At 48.7% G+C, this 18,362-nt stretch overlaps 9 protein-coding genes; 3 read left to right on the top strand and 6 right to left on the bottom strand.

Moving 5' to 3' along the window:
• Positions 1–16: 16 nt before the first annotated feature.
• Positions 17–619, bottom strand: FFUJ_08233 (uncharacterized protein; the record flags this gene model as incomplete). The annotated part of the gene is made up of 1 exon (XM_023581089.1): positions 17–619. One exon carries the CDS (start codon positions 617–619, stop codon positions 17–19), a length of 603 nt encoding a protein of 200 aa, XP_023433752.1.
• A 506-nt stretch (positions 620–1,125) lies between these two features.
• FFUJ_08234 (alphaN-acetylglucosamine GNT1-like protein) lies at positions 1,126–2,199 on the bottom strand (the record flags this gene model as incomplete). XM_023581088.1 has 2 exons in its annotated part: positions 1,126–1,784; positions 1,833–2,199. The coding sequence occupies 2 exons, from the start codon at positions 2,197–2,199 to the stop codon at positions 1,126–1,128; spliced, it is 1,026 nt and encodes a 341-aa protein (XP_023433751.1).
• A 1,147-nt stretch (positions 2,200–3,346) lies between these two features.
• FFUJ_08235 (uncharacterized protein) lies at positions 3,347–5,077 on the top strand (the record flags this gene model as incomplete). The annotated part of the gene is made up of 1 exon (XM_023581087.1): positions 3,347–5,077. The coding sequence occupies one exon, from the start codon at positions 3,347–3,349 to the stop codon at positions 5,075–5,077; it is 1,731 nt and encodes a 576-aa protein (XP_023433750.1).
• Positions 5,078–5,647: 570 nt separating this feature from the next.
• Positions 5,648–7,912, top strand: FFUJ_08236 (related to beta-N-hexosaminidase; the record flags this gene model as incomplete). The annotated part of the gene is made up of 1 exon (XM_023581086.1): positions 5,648–7,912. One exon carries the CDS (start codon positions 5,648–5,650, stop codon positions 7,910–7,912), a length of 2,265 nt encoding a protein of 754 aa, XP_023433749.1.
• A 3,122-nt stretch (positions 7,913–11,034) lies between these two features.
• FFUJ_08237 (probable brt1 protein) lies at positions 11,035–11,539 on the bottom strand (the record flags this gene model as incomplete). XM_023581085.1 has 3 exons in its annotated part: positions 11,035–11,122; positions 11,170–11,327; positions 11,381–11,539. 3 exons carry the CDS (start codon positions 11,537–11,539, stop codon positions 11,035–11,037), a joined length of 405 nt encoding a protein of 134 aa, XP_023433748.1.
• A 600-nt stretch (positions 11,540–12,139) lies between these two features.
• On the bottom strand, positions 12,140–12,385 carry FFUJ_08238 (related to isovaleryl-CoA dehydrogenase; the record flags this gene model as incomplete). Its single annotated transcript, XM_023581084.1, has 1 exon — positions 12,140–12,385. The coding sequence occupies one exon, from the start codon at positions 12,383–12,385 to the stop codon at positions 12,140–12,142; it is 246 nt and encodes an 81-aa protein (XP_023433747.1).
• A 59-nt stretch (positions 12,386–12,444) lies between these two features.
• Positions 12,445–13,131, bottom strand: FFUJ_08239 (related to isovaleryl-CoA dehydrogenase; the record flags this gene model as incomplete). The annotated part of the gene is made up of 1 exon (XM_023581082.1): positions 12,445–13,131. The coding sequence occupies one exon, from the start codon at positions 13,129–13,131 to the stop codon at positions 12,445–12,447; it is 687 nt and encodes a 228-aa protein (XP_023433746.1).
• A 654-nt stretch (positions 13,132–13,785) lies between these two features.
• Positions 13,786–16,535, bottom strand: FFUJ_08240 (probable homoaconitase precursor; the record flags this gene model as incomplete). XM_023581081.1 has 8 exons in its annotated part: positions 13,786–14,273; positions 14,323–14,704; positions 14,758–15,605; positions 15,656–15,715; positions 15,767–15,910; positions 16,008–16,105; positions 16,161–16,465; positions 16,524–16,535. 8 exons carry the CDS (start codon positions 16,533–16,535, stop codon positions 13,786–13,788), a joined length of 2,337 nt encoding a protein of 778 aa, XP_023433961.1.
• A 691-nt stretch (positions 16,536–17,226) lies between these two features.
• FFUJ_08241 (uncharacterized protein) lies at positions 17,227–18,236 on the top strand (the record flags this gene model as incomplete). XM_023581080.1 has 2 exons in its annotated part: positions 17,227–17,830; positions 17,878–18,236. 2 exons carry the CDS (start codon positions 17,227–17,229, stop codon positions 18,234–18,236), a joined length of 963 nt encoding a protein of 320 aa, XP_023433745.1.
• Between the last annotated feature and the right edge of the window lie 126 nt (positions 18,237–18,362).

The following is an 18,362-nucleotide window of genomic DNA, read 5'->3' as shown; positions in this document are numbered from 1 at the left end:
AGGTTCTCAACCTATCTCAAATACTTTCACTTCTGGCTGAAGATCTATTCATGCTCTCCTGCTCCTCAGTATTCTCAAACCAAAAACCATCTCCTTTCTGATGACACGGCTTAGCACAGTCTTTACAGTAAGGACGGTACTCTCGTCCACACTCTGGGGCTGTCTTGGGAAAAGACTCGATAGCAGCCTCGCCACCATGCGTGGGAATCTCCACCTTATTGCAAGCCTTACGGCAAATGAAACATTCTAGTAGAGTCTCGCAAACTGGGCACTTACGACAGCCTTCGTAGATAGTGTACAATGAGTCGAAAATCTCGCGTGGCCAGCATGCAGGACACATGATGTGGCCGCAGGGTGCAACAAGACCGACTTCGAGTTTGTCGTTGGATGAGGAGATACATGTTACGTGCAGTTCGTCCCAGCACACGGAACAGATGGCTTTTATAGGTTCAGCCTCTGGATCATCGGCAAGGATGTGCTTCCGGATGTTAGGCCAGAAGTTTTCCTCCACGACATCTTCATCCTCATCAGATTGGGAGCCCCCGATGTACTTTTTCGTTGGAAACAGAGGAACAGGAAGCTCCTTGAGTTTCTGGGCGAGGTTCTTGATGGTATTCATGACAACGTGTTGATGGTGTTGATGGGGAATTTAGACACGATTTGCTATTGATTGATGGGTCGGTGATGTCTTTTAAGTTAGGAAAGGCAAAGGGGATTATATATGCTATTTAGCAGCGAGGAATGTAGCTTGGATGTTCAGTTGTTCAATAGGGCATTTTAATATTTCCTTGTGTACTTCAAAACTTTCTTTTTGACCTGAGACCTTCTCCTTCTTCAGCAAGTGTTCAAAGTACATTGGATGAAATGGGTTACAATTCCGTTTGAACATTCTGCGATACAGGGTGAACATTCAACAGTGTTCAGTTGAGCTCTATGTTCTGTTTACCATTATCTAAATAACCACTTTTAACTCCGAGTTGCTTTACTCAGACTAGTCATGTACAATGCCCCTGCTATCAAACAGACCTGAACGCAATCCACTGCTCCGGCAGATTCCACCACACCATCGAGTTCTAGATCAACATTGTTCCACTTGCAGCCGATTCTCTTGTCTCTACACGGTAATCACATATTTCCTAGATAATTCGAATAAGCAGGTGGAAAAGGGATAACTAATGAAGTGGCACAAACCTTTCTCTTTGCTCTAAAGTCAGTATACAGCGAGTTCCAAATTATTCTTGCTGTACAGTCCTCCTCCCCGATTGCTGTTTGTGTACAATTTGGTTGTGCTGCAAGTCTATCTTCCTCAGGCATAAGCTTCCAAGGCTTTGGCAACGGCCAATCCGAAAAGTGTATTAGCTTAGCTTCGCTATACGCCGCAGCAGGGTCCCAGGTTTCAAGCTCTGAACCAAGGTAGTGAGCATGGTTGTCGTTGCGGAACTCTCCACTGAGGAGGTCGTAGCGGCGATGGGGAAAGATCAAGGCGCTATCGCCGTATAGCTGGTTGACAATTTCCATATCATACTCACCAGACTTTACTGACTGTACTTTTTCCATGATTCGGGAGAATTCTGTCTCCGAGGGCTGGATAAGCATGAGTTGTGATGAGAGGATCTTCTCAGGGGATATCCAATATGCTCGAGGCATAGCCACGGGCGCATCTGGTAGAAAGAACAGTTCGTCCATTGCCTGTAGCAGGAGAGAATCTGAGTCGATGGACAGAACACGATCGTAATTCGTCTGATTAAATGCTAGAAGCTTGGTGTATGAGTCTGCCCAGGTAGCTGGAAAGCCAATCAGCCATATTCTCTAATCCTCAGAAGGTTACTTACCGTCACCTGCCCAGTTGGTCTGAATGGTAATCGGAACAAGCTTGACGTTATACTCATCGCGCGCTTTGTTTAACAGATAAGCATCACTCGAGTTGACCATCTCTGGCTCAAGCATGCTTTCAGGAACCATCATAACACGATCAGGTCGACTTTCGTGACGCTTCAGGGCTTCGAAGAACATAAGTGAGTTACACAAATACTCGCTGTTCGTGACATATTGCGTATACGCGAAACGCGACCAGTCAACGTCTTTTTCGGCATGTGATAGCCATGATGATCTTCTTTGGCCTGTTTGGCTTTGAAGATAGAAGAAAAAGAGTGAAGTGAGAACTGCGATGAAAACAAAACGATGGCGCTTCGATGACATGGTGAGATGAGAGACAAAGACGCTGCTCGGTCTTTGAGCTAAGGATTGAGATGTTCCAAGGTGGGCTGGAACTAAAAAGACGACCCGAGATTGACCCGCAATCAGAGAGGAAAAAGACGATGTTATCAAAGAGGGAATAGTGCCCAGATCAAGAAATGAGCTTGAGCGGCAACTGATGCTTAAAGGCACAACGCAAAACAGACGATGAACAGTTCAGGAGACAAAGGAATAACGCTCAGCGCATGCAATTGTTTCACGTCGTCAGTCTCGGGCGCTTAGACCCCTGTGATCGTCGATAAGCGCTGTGCTAGCCTATAGCTTTTTGGCAGATCGAGTGGCTGTTCGCTAATCCACGGCTTCCCCACCACGTTTCAACGTCCAACCATTTGGAGGGGTTAACCGCTGAGACAGCTTAAAAAATGCAGAGACAGGGGTCGGTTATTTTGGGTTGTTTCAGGTTGCTAACCGCGATGGCAAGATTTCTCATCTTCGCTTCAAGTGACGATGTTACTGCGTATATGTATGGAGTCTATTACTATCACGAGCTTCATTTATGCTTAACTTTACTTTATTTCTGCTTTACGATCTTCTCGTCGAGTTTAATTCAACTTTTGGTTTTAATGCGTCACGATATGATATCTTGTTGGCTTGGCACGCACTTCTTCTGAAACCGCTCCCCGCGCCATGAGGTTTGTTGGTTGAGCCAACTGGCCAGCTCAGAACTTCTAATCACCGGATGCCGCTAACAAGTACATGTACCTAACTAAGTAAAACTTCAGTCATGTTTTCAGCGCTTATCATGTGTATACAGGTACAGTCACATATCTGAGCGCCCTGGGCTGAAAATCCCTTATGCATGTTGGTTGTTCTCTTGCAAGACCAACTGGGCCAAGGCAACTTGACCGGCTGGCGATAGATTGCTCAGCTGGTGACGCCCAAGACTTGGTATCGTGTTGGTTGAGCCCTGCAAATTCTAATTATGGTTATGTGCTCGTCCCGCCCGTTTCTTTCTGCTTCTGATTTCCTGTGATTTTCGCGCATGTGCTCATGATCCGCTGCTTTCCATCTTTTTGATATATTCTTTGTTCTTTGTTATACTACCTTAACTAATCCTTTCGTTAATACCTCCCAAGGCGGGTCACTGACCATGGCCTGGAAAGTCATCTTGCCTGTGTTTATCTTCTCTCTTCTCGCATCTGCTGCCCAAGTCCCTCGAGAAATTCAATGGACGGACGACACCTTCGGACCTGATGGTCCCTGGCGTGGTGTAAACGTCCAGATTGGAAGCAGTCCCACGTCCATTTCCCTATATCCTGGCGGAACGTGGGAAACCTGGCTTATCAGCGATGATTACTGCGAACGAGGAACATGCTATGCTTCGAAAGCAGGCACCTACGACAAAAGAACCGGCGATCGAACTGGCCTGAACATTCTCGTGGAACTGGATAATTTCATGCAAGGTGTGAATCTCCAAGGCGACACGAGTATTCGATACAGAGACGACATAATGTTTGGCGAGATCAACACTATCAACTCGACTATCGCTTTGCTTGACGCGCAAAAGATTAAATATCCAGGTGGTCAGACTGTTCCCTTTTTTGCGGGTTGTCTGAGCTTGGGCGGTCCAGGATCCGTCAACCAATCTTTCGAACAACCCGATGGAAGACCTGCTACCAATGGTAGTATGCCACCTGGATGGTTTTGGGAGAACGAGTACACACCATCCAACTCCTACGGCATGCACATCGGTTCCGTCAAGCCCTCTGTTGCCGGGTCTCTCTGGTTCGGTGGTTACGACAAGAACCGCGTTATTGGGGAAGTGCTCACGCTGAGCGGAAGCCCGAGAGGTGACGGTATCACTCTTTGGGATATTGCCATCGAAGGTGTTGGCGATCACTCGCCGTTTACCTCCAAGTCCAAGAATAATCTCTTGGCTCAGGGTAACTCCTCTATCACTAGCGGTCTGAAAGTCACTGTCGACGGATGCTCTCCTTACCTCACCCTCCCAAAGTCCACTTGCGACAACATCGCTGAACATCTTCCCGTCAACTTCGATTCTGACCTTGGTCTCTACATCTGGGACACAAAGTCAGATCAATACGACAAGATCGTCAACTCTGCGACCGCTTTATCGTTCTCGTTTATATCAGACACGAACACCGACCCTGTCAGGATCAGAGTTCCATTCATGCATCTCAACCTCACGCTCTCCGAGCCAATCGTCGATACTCCTATCCCCTACTTCCCATGCCACATAAACAACAACGGAAGATACGTCCTTGGACGATCGTTTCTACAAGATGCTTTTATCGGAGCGAACTGGCATCCTGATGCCAACAGCTGGTGGCTGGCTCAAGCACCAGGTCCCAAAGTTCAAGCCACGACAGACGTCACGTCTATTGACGTTAAGGATAAGACTATCAGTAAAGGTGGAAATGACTGGGAAGCGTCATGGAAAGGTGTCTGGGATGATGAGCCAGCACCACCGCCATCGAGCACTCCAACCAAAGCGGCTAGCCCCTCAGAACAAGACGAAGTTGAATCGAAGCCCTCCATGCCGACCGCCACAAAGGTCGGAATTTCTGTCGGAGCAGGTGTCGCACTCTGTCTCATAGCTCTTGGCCTGGGTATCTTCTTCTGGAGACGCCGCCGTAGAGCTCAAGATCAACCCTCTGAAACTCAGCCGGCGCTTTATAAAGACAACTCTGATGGCTTCTCGGTAAAGTGGCCTAGTAACCTGCCACCGCAAGAGATGCATGTTCCTAGACATAAGTTGCCTCCATATGAGATGTCAGCAGATGAGAGGCGGATATATGAGATGTATGCTCATGAGTCGCAGCAGAAGCGGCCATTGACACAGCGATATGAGTTGGCATGAATTTCAGCGAGTCTTTGAAGCGAACATTTGTTTTTTTATTTCTTTGTACTATTAATTATTTTATTAGAATAAATAATTGCTCATGACATTGTATGCTGGATTAGGGTTTTAGGTGTTACCATTTGATCAGCGTAGTTCACGATGACAACTTGGTAACTCTGGCCTTTGACTATTACTCAATTGACTGATGGATATAGTCAACCTATAAATTATTTCCTCTCTGGTCCAACCGGTCGCGGCATCGGTGTCTACAGACATGGTCGTTAACTCATAACAATTCTCAGTCGTGATCGTGAAAGTTGGAGAAAGACCAGGTAGTCAACTTTAAGCCCAAGCTTAAACAAGAAGGTGCGCCTCGGGATCTTTTGCGAATGGGATGATAAGAGGTCATGGTTACAGTTACATCCGCGTTGTTACAATCAAGTAGAATCCCCGCACTTGTTGCGGAGTCGAAACCCGGATCTCACCAAGATCGGCAAACAACAATCAAACAGTACGATAACCCCGATTAATTTATGATGGTAGTAGGGAACTTGCACTTTACATCTTGGGCTTGAGAATAGTGGCGTCATGTTGAAGGAATATCCGGTCGCAGGTATTCTGCTTGCTTCGCCTCTGCTGGCTGTAGCACAAGACCTCATTCCTCCGATTCTGGAAAAAGCTGATTCGTTTGTGGAAGAGACTTGGTCTGTTGATTCAAGTTCAAAGGTCATTTACATCGATAAGAAGTTTGCATCTGTGTCAGATAAAGATGGTCTGACTTTGATTCCGCCTACCGCCCATGAGTTCGCGACAACCTTTCAAGATGATCTTGCCAAGATCACAGGATCCAATTGGACGCTGAAGCGCGTCGAGTCGCTTCCTACCAATGTCAGTGGAATTTCACTCGGCTCCTACACTGGGGAGTCTTCTGATCTCACATACGAGAACGGAAAATCAACATCAGAAGGCTACGAGATCATCATCAACTCCAATCGCGTATTCATCGGTGGATCAGGCGCTCGAGGAATGTGGTGGGGAACCAGAACCTTTCTTCAACTCCTCCTCGCTGGCAACGGATCGATCACGAGTCCTCTTGGCCGAGATGCCCCGGCCTATCCTACCAGAGGATACATGCTTGATGCAGGGAGAAAATGGTACTCAAAAGACTTTCTGAAAGAGCTGTGCAGCTATGCTTCGTTCTTCAAGATGAATGAGTTTCACTATCATCTTAGTGATAACTATCCGCTGAACCGTGGCAAGAATGATAGTTGGAGGGATGTCTACTCTCACTTTTCGCTGTTGCCGGAGGATAAATCGCTACGGGGTATTCTTCATGGGCGCGAGAACGAGACGTTATCGAAAGATGATTTCGCAGAACTTCAGAGCCACTGCGCTTCCCGAGGAGTGACTGTCATTCCGGAGATTGAGGCACCGGGCCATTCTCTATACCTCACTAAGTGGAAACCGGAGCTTGGCCTGGCCAAGAAGGATTTGCTCAACTTGACGCATCTTGACACCTTACCAACGGTACAGAGTATCTGGAAAGAGTTTCTCCCATGGTTCAAGACTAAAGAAGTCCATATTGGTGCTGATGAATATGACGCCGAACTTGCCGATGACTACATCACCTTCGTCAACAAAATGAGCCGTTTCATAAACTCCACGTCCAACAAGAGAAGTCGAATCTGGGGTACTCACGAACCATCGAAACGAAACCAAACCATCGATAAAAGTGTCATCATACAGCACTGGCAGTACGGCCAATCCGACCCTGTACAACTCGTCAAAGATGACTACGATGTCATCAACTCAGAAGACTGGTGGGCCTACACAAGTCTAAAAAATGACCACATGCCTATCCTCCCAGCGCGCTACCCGCAGTTCTTTAACGAGAGTCGTGTTTTCAACTTTGCGGATAAGGAGGAGTGGCAGTGGACGCCTGCTGATTTCAACCCTGTGAATACGAGTCTCCAGCTGAAGAGCGATGAGAAGAGGTTGAGGGGTGCGACGTTGGCTGCTTGGAATGATAACGGCCCTGATGCGACTACTCAACTTGAGGCGTATTACTCCATGAGGAGGGGTATTGCGTTGGTAGGAGGGAGGGCGTGGAGTGGAAGTCGAGGACCGAAGTTGCTGGAGGAGATGAGTGATAGCAGTGTTGACTTTTACTCTCCGCGGGCTCCAGATCAGAATCTGGATAGGGTGCTTTCTCTCGGGGGTAATGGTACCTTGATATCGTGGACTCGTTCAGATGGTGATGGAAATGAAGTTCGCCTTGGTCATGGGAGCAAGGGGATGAACTACACCCTCACACTCTCCATCACAGGCCCGTTCACCCTCTCCAGTCCCGATAATGTCCTTTCTCTCGATAAGGATGGAAATATGGTCGCCACCGCTGATGGATGGGAATACCCCCTTCGCAAAGTCACTAAAAACGACGCACTCGATCTTGACCCTGGAGCTCCAGGTCGTATCTGGGTCAACACTTCATCCACGCACAAGCCTGTCAAACTCTCTATCCCAACCAACATCACTCTGGTGACGGACGTCCTGCATGGAACGGTTGTGTTCAGCAATGGTGAAGTGGTAGGAAGATTTGAGGTCTTTGTGTATGGCGGGAGGAATACGCAGTTTAGTTGGAGTCAGATGGCGTTTGTTGCGCCGCTGGATAAGATTGAGGGCGGTTTGGAACGTTTGAAACTGGCTGGATCTTCTAACTTTACGGAAGCAGGTGGAACGGGTGGGAAAGAGAGTGCTGATGTTCCGAAGGGGAATGACACTGTTCGGTGTTCCGTTTCTTTGGCGATCACGGTAGGGTTAGTCGTGGGAGGCTTGTTACTCGTATCCTTGTGAACTACTACGAATGTGAATTAGTTCCCCCTTGTTCTTATTCATTGAAACACTTTGCATTCGTCAAGACCAACATGCCAATGAAGGGATAGGCGTTTAACATGCAACGTTACATCTGCATCTTGGAACCTTTAATCTACCTTCTCCATATTATTCAAGGCTAGTCAACAGGCCTATGTTCTTCTTTTTTCACGCGGCGTTTCTTAGACCTTTTGTTCGTCGTGCAAAGGAAATGCAGTGATGACCATTGCGCCGAGGAGCCGGCTAGAGCTCATCATGATACCCATGCTATTCTTCTTCATTGATGGATCGAGGACATCGTGGCTATTACCGTCCCCCGCTTGTTCCTTCACTAGATATTCCAGAAAGCCCAGCCTGTCGATCCTTACAGGAAGGGCGGAATGAAGACACGCTATGCCATTTCGTCGCGGATGGCGCTGGGGGATACCAAGAAAGTCCAAAGGCCCGGCAAGACCTGGTTTTCCGCCTCGTGGATACAATGGTTGAATGTTTCGTGGACTCTTTACAGTGGCTGCTCGCCAGACTACATTCCATGACTGGCAGCCCTGTCGACGCTGACGGTGGTGAGTGGTGATGTGTCCGGCCTACAAAGCGAACCGTGCCTGTGTCTTGATAATGCCAAGTCCGGTACAGCGGTTGATATTTCGCTAGTCATCAGCCCCAAGGTCGATAAGCACAGCATGCCTAAAAGTCAGGACTAGACTACGTGGCCGAGGTCAAGAACATGCTCCGGCGGTGATCTGGTGACACTTTTCTTTGAGTCGGCTTTGCAATTGACGGGCTCGTACAGCGCAATACCAACGACGGAGATGTGCTAGATGTTATGTTGCTTCTCTGCAGCTCTCATATTTCTTTATACACACCTCTTGGCTCGTATCAGGCCTCAGTGGCCGCCTAGGATATCTCGACTTGTGTGCTCGGTCATCAAGACACTCCGACCACTAACGACGAAACAACTGGCTGATACACTGCTGACACTATGGTTGGCTTGGTTGAGGTTTTTGCGTCTCTTTTTCCTCTATGGTAAGGCAGAGTATCTGAAGCCAGAGATACAGTTTGTAAGTTAATGCCGGATGGGCACCTCTATCTGGATCAAAGCCCGACCAATGCGTCCGGCACTCTCCAGCTCTTTCTCAGTCGGCTCATACGCAGAAGATTTCTGTGCTCAACAGGCATAATAAAATCTGCATTATGCTTCTACAGTATTTGAGGCCAACGTACCCTTCTTTCAGGGCATCAACACGCCGCTCGTCCGGTGGCGGTGGCGATAGTATTGTCGGTGACGAGCTGGGTACACGTGTGAATTACAGCGGCGTCCCTCTTCTCCATGTGTACAGAGTCCTGTGGATGCTTCTCTATCTCGAGAAGCTTCTCTCTGTATCAAATTCGAGAGCCACACCAACCAGGTCGATACCATCTTGCAAAGTAACAGGATTGTTCCACGCCTTCAGGTCAGCCCCTGAAGATTGTCAATCTCCATCACTCAGATGCTTGTTACCTCGGCGCCTGTTTGTCCCAGGCGATATTTGCTATATCTCGCATTCATCGCATGTACGCGACCATGTGAGGGACCAAGCACATGAACCCTGGTGCACTGAACCCTATTTATATAGATACCAACCGGAAACTTATCGCACCTTTTTCTCAGCTGATGATGGCAATTTGACTACCTCAGTTTTCCGTTTGGCGGTTTGCGAGCCGTAATGATGGGTTGTTGAGGGAAATACCTATAACTGAAGTCTCCCAAAGGCATGCTGAGCCAATCGAGATGCTCATTCCGGCTGGAGCTGTTCTGGGCAGCGACACGGCAACCCTACATCTCATCGTTTCATACTACACTTCTTCAGCATCACCTCAATCATATTGAACACGGTATCGTACGCGCGAATAGATGTGGCTAGTACCGCCTAGCTACGCTTCATTCTGCAAGTCACCGACCTGGCCCTACAGAGGGTCAACGTTTCCTATACATATTGCTCCGACACGGTGGAGGCATCAAAGAGTCGTTCAAGGCCCCCCAACACATGCTAAAAGCCGTTGCGCAGCCTTGTGGTACTGCAGAGTACCGCACCCGACTTGCTGCTTGACACCTGCAACTCGGAGCTGATGTAAATTGCCTGGACCCATCTGGCAATCAGATCCTCCATATACATGCAGAATCTTGTGTGCGCTCCTCAAGCGTGAATGGAAGCCTCTTGTAGGCATTGCTACAGAAAGGTGCTGATCCCAATGCTCTAGAGAGCAATGGAGCCTTCGTCCTCCATCCCGCCGCGACGTACCGTGACAACGCCGCAGTCATCATCCTAGGTCTTCTACGTTACGGCGCTGGCTCGCGTACCTAGTATCATGATTGTACGTATGTACTGTACTATCTTCAGGTTCATTAGCCCTCTGATCTAGCCAAACAGCTTCTCAGCCTGGGACTCAACCCCGAAGCCCGTAACGAGCACGACCAGACTCCTCTAGTTCATCAACGGTAGCAGGCAATACCAAGATTATGCGGCTTCTATGCCAATATGGCGTCTGTGTAAACACTTCTATCTCTGACTATGAGAGGGTCGCCGTTTTTTGCGTTATGAGGCTGAAGAACGTCGATGTTGTGGCAGCCCTCCTCCAACACGGTTCTGATCCCTACTACTGTGATCACTCTGGCAGGATAGTCCAGTACCACCACGCAACAGTGTAAAACGCCAAGAGCTACGGCAGTACCATCGCATCATAGCCAAAACTAGGAACTTATTTATCGCACGCAGCACTAACCTCAATGCTAAACGCGGCTGTCACGGAAGTCAACGGACTGTGCTAGTTCTAGATGTAGGCAGTATAACCTAGGGAGTTCGTTGTCATCACACACCACGTCCTGAGCTTTTGGTCTCCAAAGGTATCTCTCGTTTCCTATGCTCTTGGACAACACCCTAGCATGGAGAAGCCGTCTACCCACAGAATAGGTGCATTTGCAACATGGCCTGAATACACATCACGTAACGAATGACCCGAGGATAGGTGGTCTCGCATAGACTATACCTAATAACTACTAATTATGGAACATTACTTCGAACCTCTACTCGCAGGCAATGCCAGTCCCCAATCAGCGGCAACTTCTTTCACAGCTTTGACTTGGGCTTGGTGACGACTCCGACACACTTGATCTCGATATTGGCGTTCATCGGAAGACCCTTGACAGCAACGCATCTACCACAATCAGTATTCTTATCTGAGCCATCTCCAAGTTGACTTACGTTCTAGCAGGCTTGACATCACCCCAATACTCAGCATACACCTCGTTCATCTTGGCGTAGTACTTCATATCAGACAAGTAAATGTTCACCTCAATCACATCATTGAGGCTCGAACCAGCCTCGTCAAGAATAGCGCCGAGGTTGGAAATAATTTGGCGCTGAGACACCTCAATTAGCATCTGAATCTCGTTTTGGAGAGGAATTAACGTACCGTGTGAGCCTCGATGTCGCCGTCAATCATCTTCCCCGTCTTGGGGTCCATTGCGACGCCGCCGGATGTGAAGACGAAGCCATTGGCGATGATGGCCTGGTTCATCAAGTTCTGCGGCACAGCGGGGGCCTTTTTGGTAGAGACTGGTGTTCGTGCCATTTTGGGTGAGTTTTCTTTTGTTGATTGATGGATGGTGAGACGTGAGGGAATGTCGAGATGAGGGTGATCGCGGGGTGTAGATCTGTCATCCGAAGACCATGGATATCCGACTGGAGCCGATGGGTCTTTTAGCACTATCACCAACAAATGAAATGAAGTTGAGATATTTCAGGGAATCATATGGCAATGGGCATGATTGTTATAAGAATGGTGTATACATTTTATAAAATGGTATAGACGGCGTCGTGATTGCAGCGCTTATTTCCTAATCAGGCAGTTTTGGCAGTTCGCCGAGTTCGGACTGGCAACTATGAGCTGCTGAGACCACTTCCATTCATAAGAGGGTGATATCGTATCTTCTTTAGTAGCCAACTCTGTAAAGGAGAGTCTTGGACCTCACGTAATCTGATACTGGCTAAAAATACAATAACGAGGCTTCCCAAGCGTCGTCTGTTGTAGGCTCCGTTGGCCATATCGACCTACAAAAAGTCTGGCACTGCCATCAATAACTCCTCGGCAACTTAGAACTCTCTCACTAATATAATTCAATATCATCTCCCTACTAACCGGCGCAATCCTCGGAACAAGACACTCCCTAAACTAACCACCTCTCAACATCATACTCAACCGCATACCCGATCCCTCAAGCGTCAACACCGCCCTCTCGCACGCCGCAAACGCCGCTTCAGCAGCCATGTACTTTACACTATTCGCGGCGACCCTAATCTTATCCTCTCTCACCTCCCCGCTCTCATCATACAGCCTCACAGCGTGATACGTTGCTAGTTTCGCCGCTTCAAGCTTCATGTACGCATCGGCCAGCGGATGAGCGATTGCTTGGTTCATCCCAATCTGCCGTTCAAAACAACCCGGGTTTTTGCGTAGGATGCTGCTTTAGAGAGGGCTTAGCCTAGACCGAGGGCTTCGCCGGCGAGGAGGCAGCACTCAGCGTTCATTCGGTGGAGAATCCTTTCCAACCCTTTGTTTCTTGCGCCGATGAGGGATGAGGAGGGGATGTTATAGTTGTTGAAGAATACTTCATTGGTATCGACAGCTTGGCCACCCATTTTCTTGAGCCGTCGCAATTCGAGACCCGGTTGATTACAGTTGAGATCAATGCAAAGAAGTGGGAGACATTCGCTTGGCTCCTTGGCTCCATCTAGTGGTATAGTTATCACGAGGAGTATCATCTTTGAAGCTACTTGCGCATAAGTTATCCAAATCTTCTGGCCTATAACGCTGAATGAACTCTTAGAGTTCTCTTTCGCTACCGTCTCTAGACGAAGTGTATCATGCCCAACGTTTGGCTCTGCGACTCTAAAGCACACTCTATACTCCCCCGATACAATCTTTGGAACAGTCTCCTCCAACTGCTTTCTCGAACCAAACTCGGCAAGAGATTGCGTCGCATAAACATTAGCATAGATGCTTTGTGCACCGGCCATACCAGCGCCCGATTCTGCGATCGTCTGTATCATCATCGAGGCCTCTGAGATACCCAAGCCTGAGCCCCCCCAATGATTCTGGAGGTGCAATACCAAGCCAACCAGCTCCTGCGAGGGCGGCGCGGAACTCTTTTGGGTCTTGCTCATCTTGGTCATGGGACTACGAGTATGGATTGGGGAACTCAGCGCATGTTCTGTTGACGGCGTCGCGGACTGTTAGTCGGTTGTCTGAGAAGCCTGTCAGGCTCATGAGATGTCTTGGGAGTGTTGTCGAGAAGGCGTGTCGTTGGGCGGAGGTGAATGAGGCATTGTGAAGCTAATCACGACATTTTGAGAGTCGGGGTACGTATCATCCTCGGGTTGAGTATTTTCTTCCTTATGTTCTGGGGCCAATGGCTGAATGGTATTTCGGTGAATTGTAACGTCCAATAGGCAAAGCTTGATGATGTTAAAGTGCTCTTTGTGTTGAATGGTGATGTGATGCGGAAAGCTTGAGGCAAGGTGCCAAAAATATCTAGCTAACAGCTCTCTCAATAACTACTAAGATTACCTACCTACTTTTGTCGGCTGGCAGAGCATTCGCCAAGCCCCGAGGAGCAACAAAACTTCTGGCATTGACTCAATCTGCAGAACTCAATGGTCCAAAGGCCTCCTGAGATATACTCAGCTTACCCAAATCTTAGGACAAATATCCCAAGTTTTCCTGTCTCTCCCAGCAAAGGGATCAGTGTCATGAGGTTCAAGACTTTTACTTATTCCCAACATCTAAATACCCTCTATATTACATAAAAATCACATTTTTCAAGCCTCAATCTTGGACTTAACCCACTTCTCCAGGCCGCCCTTGGCGATAATCTCCTGCACATTAGCAGGCAATTCTCCAACCTTCTGCTCCCATTGCTTGCCATCCTTCTCCGTAACAACGACCTTTGACCGCCTCACATCCCAGACAAACTTCCACCCTGTTCGTCGAGTGAGCGGCTTCTCGGTGTCGTTCTTGTACGTCTCGCGGAGACGCTCGACGAGACGCGGCACCTCGACACCCATGAGCGCGTTGTTGATGCTGTTGCGGCTGAAGATGTTGCCGAAGCTGCCCGAGACTACGAGAGGGATCTTCTTGGCGAGGATGGCGGTTGCGGCTTGTTCGCGGGATGATCCGCAGCCGAAGTTGAAGCCGGTGACGAGGATATCGCCGGGCTGGGCAATCTTGCCGAACTCAGTGTCGTAGTTCTCCATACAGACTTCGGCCATCTTCTCTGTTGAGATGTTGTCCTCGTATGTGTACTTGCCTATCAAGCTGTCAGTTGAGCCGTGGGGAATGAGTAGGGCTTGACAAACCCGGGTAGATTCCATCAGTGTTGATGTTATCGCTGTCGCAAAAGACAATCTCACCCTCGACCTTCTCAGGGAAGCCAGGGAGGATCTCAGTCAACGACTCCTCCTCGGACGCAGCAGGGCTTGCTTCCTCAGTGGCACCCTCAGACTTCTCAGCAGCGGCGATCAAAGCGTCAGCCTCGTTAATGATCTTGTCAAGGGCATCCTCAATGGACAAAGCCTTGTCAGCAACAAAATCGCCGCTTCCCTCGCCGATGATGACCTTCTCAACACCCTCGGGCTTCTGGTACCAGCCAGGACCAGCGATCTTGCCTTGGAGAGCACTGGCAGCAACGATCTCAGGGCTGGAGAGGTATGCCTTGGCTGATGTAGAACCCATGCGGCCCTGAATAGGTGTTAGCTTTTAGTTATAGTTCAACGGTGATAAGAGCTTCTTACCTTGAAGTTACGGTTACTGGCACTAATACCAACCTCACCAGGCTCAAGAAGACCCTTGCCCAAGCCGATACATTGTCCACATCCTGAGATCATGGGAATAGCGCCAGCTTCAACCAACACCTGCCAATCTCCAGCCTCCTCGGCAATCTTTTGCTCAGGAACGGATGCCGCGGAGATGTAGAACTCGACACCAGGGGCAACCTTGGCGGGCTTACCCTCCTTAGCGGCCTCACGGAAGACACGAGCAGCAGCCGCGATATCAGAAGCTCGAGAGTTGGTGCAAGACACGAGATAGGCCTTGTTGACGGGAATGTTCTCAGCCTCAAGCTTGTGCAGGGGGGTGGCGACCTTAACAGAGTTGGGTCCTGAGACAATCGGTGATAGAGTTGAGAGGTTGAGGTACAGTTCCTTAGCATACGTGGCACCGGGATCAGCAGACAATCTGTTCTGATCGAGCTCATCGATTCTCTTGTGGTTAATACGATCCTTTGAAGAGCCGTTGAACATGGCGTTGGTGGTGGCCTTGGCGCGGTACCATGAGATGAGCACATCGTCGACAGGGAAAACACCAGCGAGGGCACCCCACTCCGTTGTCATGTTGCTGATGGTCAAGCGCTCGTCGATAGTAAGGCTCTCACCACCAGCAAACTCGATGGTGTGGTTTAACACTTGATCATCACGGAAGAGGCCGCAGAGAGCAATAATGACATCCTTACCGGTAACTCCAGGGGGAAGAATGCCAGTGAAAGTGACCTTTGCAACGGGGGGGACCTGCCACCAGGTCCGCCCAGTAGCCCAGATAGCGGCTGCGTCTGTACGAACGACAGCAGTGCCGAGACAACCTATACCTACATGTGTGTTAGCAGCCTTAAAGTTTGACTTTTGCCATGTGTCATACCTCCGTACATATTACTGTGGCTGTCACTAGCTACGGAAACTGTCTCTGGCCAGGCGTATCCTATGTTGCGTTAGTATAGTATTTCTTCAAGCTGGTTGAGTCGTTTCATACCCTCCTCGATCATGATCTGGTGTCCAATTCCCCTTCCAGCAGGATAGTTTGTGACCCCGTGCTTCTCAGCGAATTCACGAATTAACGAGTACTTTCGAAGGTTGGACTCTGAGGTGTTTGAGACGTCATGATCAAGCGTGAACACTGTTGGGGAGTTAGTGAGGCAATTCCCATGGTACAACGCATCCCGTGGAGAGAGGTAGATGCCATCGTCAGTCCACAGAACACAACCACCACTCACCAAGTTGACGATTGTCATATATCTTAGAAGCTCCAATTTCTTCAATGAATTTTCGGGCTATAGGCCAGGTATTATCATGTGACATTATGTGTTTCGGACTTGAAGTTGATGTCAGCGCTCTGAGCTTCATGTCATTGTGCTCTGACAACGTACGCCAACGACAGATACGAGCCGCTCTTTATTTTCTTGCCTTCAGGAAGACCGACGGCATGCTTTTGCGCTATCTTTTCGACAAGAGTTTGGGGATTCTCTACCACAGGCGCACGCTGGTACTGGAAGGCTGAGGAGGTAGGAATAGACGAGTTCTCGAGTTGAGTGTGAAAGGCATATTGCCGTCGGGTACTCGGCGACGTGTAGGCGCGGTGTTGTGTGGCGATGGCGAGGGATCGAGAGCGAGATATCAAGGTTCGAGACTGGAGCCGCGCAACCGCGACGGCGTTCAGAGTGACTGCTCTTCTCTGTACAGAATGTCAGACTGCGTTCGAGAAGACTGTGGCTAAGGGAGAATACACATACAAAAGCAACCATTGTGAATGCTCAATCAGATACCAAGACCAGATACCATACCAGAAAGTTAATTCTGTATCGAGAAGGCGACGGTGTCGGGTGGACGGAAAAGAGTGCGAGCTTTAGGTTGGGGATAGCTTCATGTTTTTTGTTTGCGAAGCCGGCCTCGGAGGATGGGTCATAAAAATTCCTGGGGAAATGTGAGCGGAATAATAATGGCAGCGACGTGATTGGTCGGAGATTGAATACCCTTGTACCCGGAACTTGACCGCCTGCCGAAAGTGGAGCCGGGCGTTTAACTACATCTCAAGAACAACTCAAGATGCTTTAATTGCAAGACATTCCTCTCTTTTGGAACTATAAAATAAATACCATTTATCTTTAGAGGATAATTCTATGTTCTGATTCTAAGCTTATTGTTAGTTATTCCTAAATTATGCTGTAATGGTAATGTTCTAAGGTTAGGATCCCTAGTCTTTGTTCAGTGACTGTACTTCACATGTCTTTGTGTAGACTAACCTGTAGCCTCTCAATTACAGCAACAGTTGGAAAGGTATGCGATAATATTCATATATAATTCATGTTCAATGTCGAGTTGCGAATTTATCCACTTTCTGAGATATCGGCAACTTGACCAATTGGCCGATCACTGATCATATATCTGCTCACGTTCCCCTCCAAACTTCACCCCGCATCACTTACACAAGCCATCATGTCTCTCCGCAACCTCAAAGCCACTGCCGCAGACGCGGCATCCCACCTGCTTGAAACATTCTCCAATAAATCCATTGTCCGCCGTCAATTTCTCGACGCAAACCAACTCCAAAAACTGGCCCTTACACTTAATCGTCCAACACTGAGTGCCAAAGACGTATCTGAGCAGCCGCCAATTGAAGGCACACCTGTACCAGCGGGTTATCATCTCGTATACTTCACACCAAATGGCACAGAAGCCGAATTAGGCGCTGACGGGAGCGATACCACTTATAATGCCTCTAAGCCGTTTACGCGGAGGATGTGGGCTGGTGGTAAGATGACCTGGGCTAGTGACGTATCGCTTCGTGTGGGTGACCAGGTTGAGGAGAGGACGAGGTTGCTGAGCGCGACGCCGAAGAAGAGTCGATCAGCAGGGGAGATGGTCCTTGTGGAGGTTGAAAAGGAGTTTTGGGGGCCGAAGGGTTTGGCGTTGACGGATTGGAGGTCCTGGGTGTTTAGACCTGAGCTTGATCCTAGTGCTGTGAGAGAGCAGCCCAGAGTGCTTGAGGATGTTGCCCGCGGGCCGTCTATCGTTAGAGATTTGGATCTCAAGAGTGAGGGTAAGCTTCGCAGAAGATTGCAGACTAATATTAGCTAAGAGAACTAGGCGTCCCCATCAGAGAACTGCGCTGGTCGCCAGTCGGCCTCTTCAGATTCTCAGCCCTTACCTTCAATGGACATATGATACACTATAACCAAGACTGGACTCGCAACGTTGAAGGTCATCCAGCTGAAGTTGTGCATGGGCCTCTCAACCTCATCAACCTGCTGGATTACTGGCGAGACATCCATGGCAATGGTGAAAGCCCAAGCGGTATCACATACAGAGCTATGTCACCTCTGTATGCTGGCCAGACCTATAACATACGAACCTCAGCGAAAAAGGAAGCTGAAGGCGAAAAGGTTTGGGAAGTTCTTGTTGAGAAAGATGGAACGGTTTGTATGAAGAGCGAGATCACGGGCTAGAGATCCTAAACTTGGGATGATTTAGCATAAATTTAGGAATAATTACTCATAAGCTTAGGATGAGATCATCAAGAGTCTTATTCACAAATCATATTTCATCTTGATTCGGTGACTTTTGTTAGTGTA

The sequence above is a fragment of the Fusarium fujikuroi genome, chromosome FFUJ_chr07, assembly GCF_900079805.1.
Source record: "Fusarium fujikuroi IMI 58289 draft genome, chromosome FFUJ_chr07".
NCBI classification, from domain to species: Eukaryota; Fungi; Ascomycota; class Sordariomycetes; order Hypocreales; family Nectriaceae; genus Fusarium; species Fusarium fujikuroi.
This window is presented reverse-complemented; position numbering and strand designations above follow the sequence as displayed.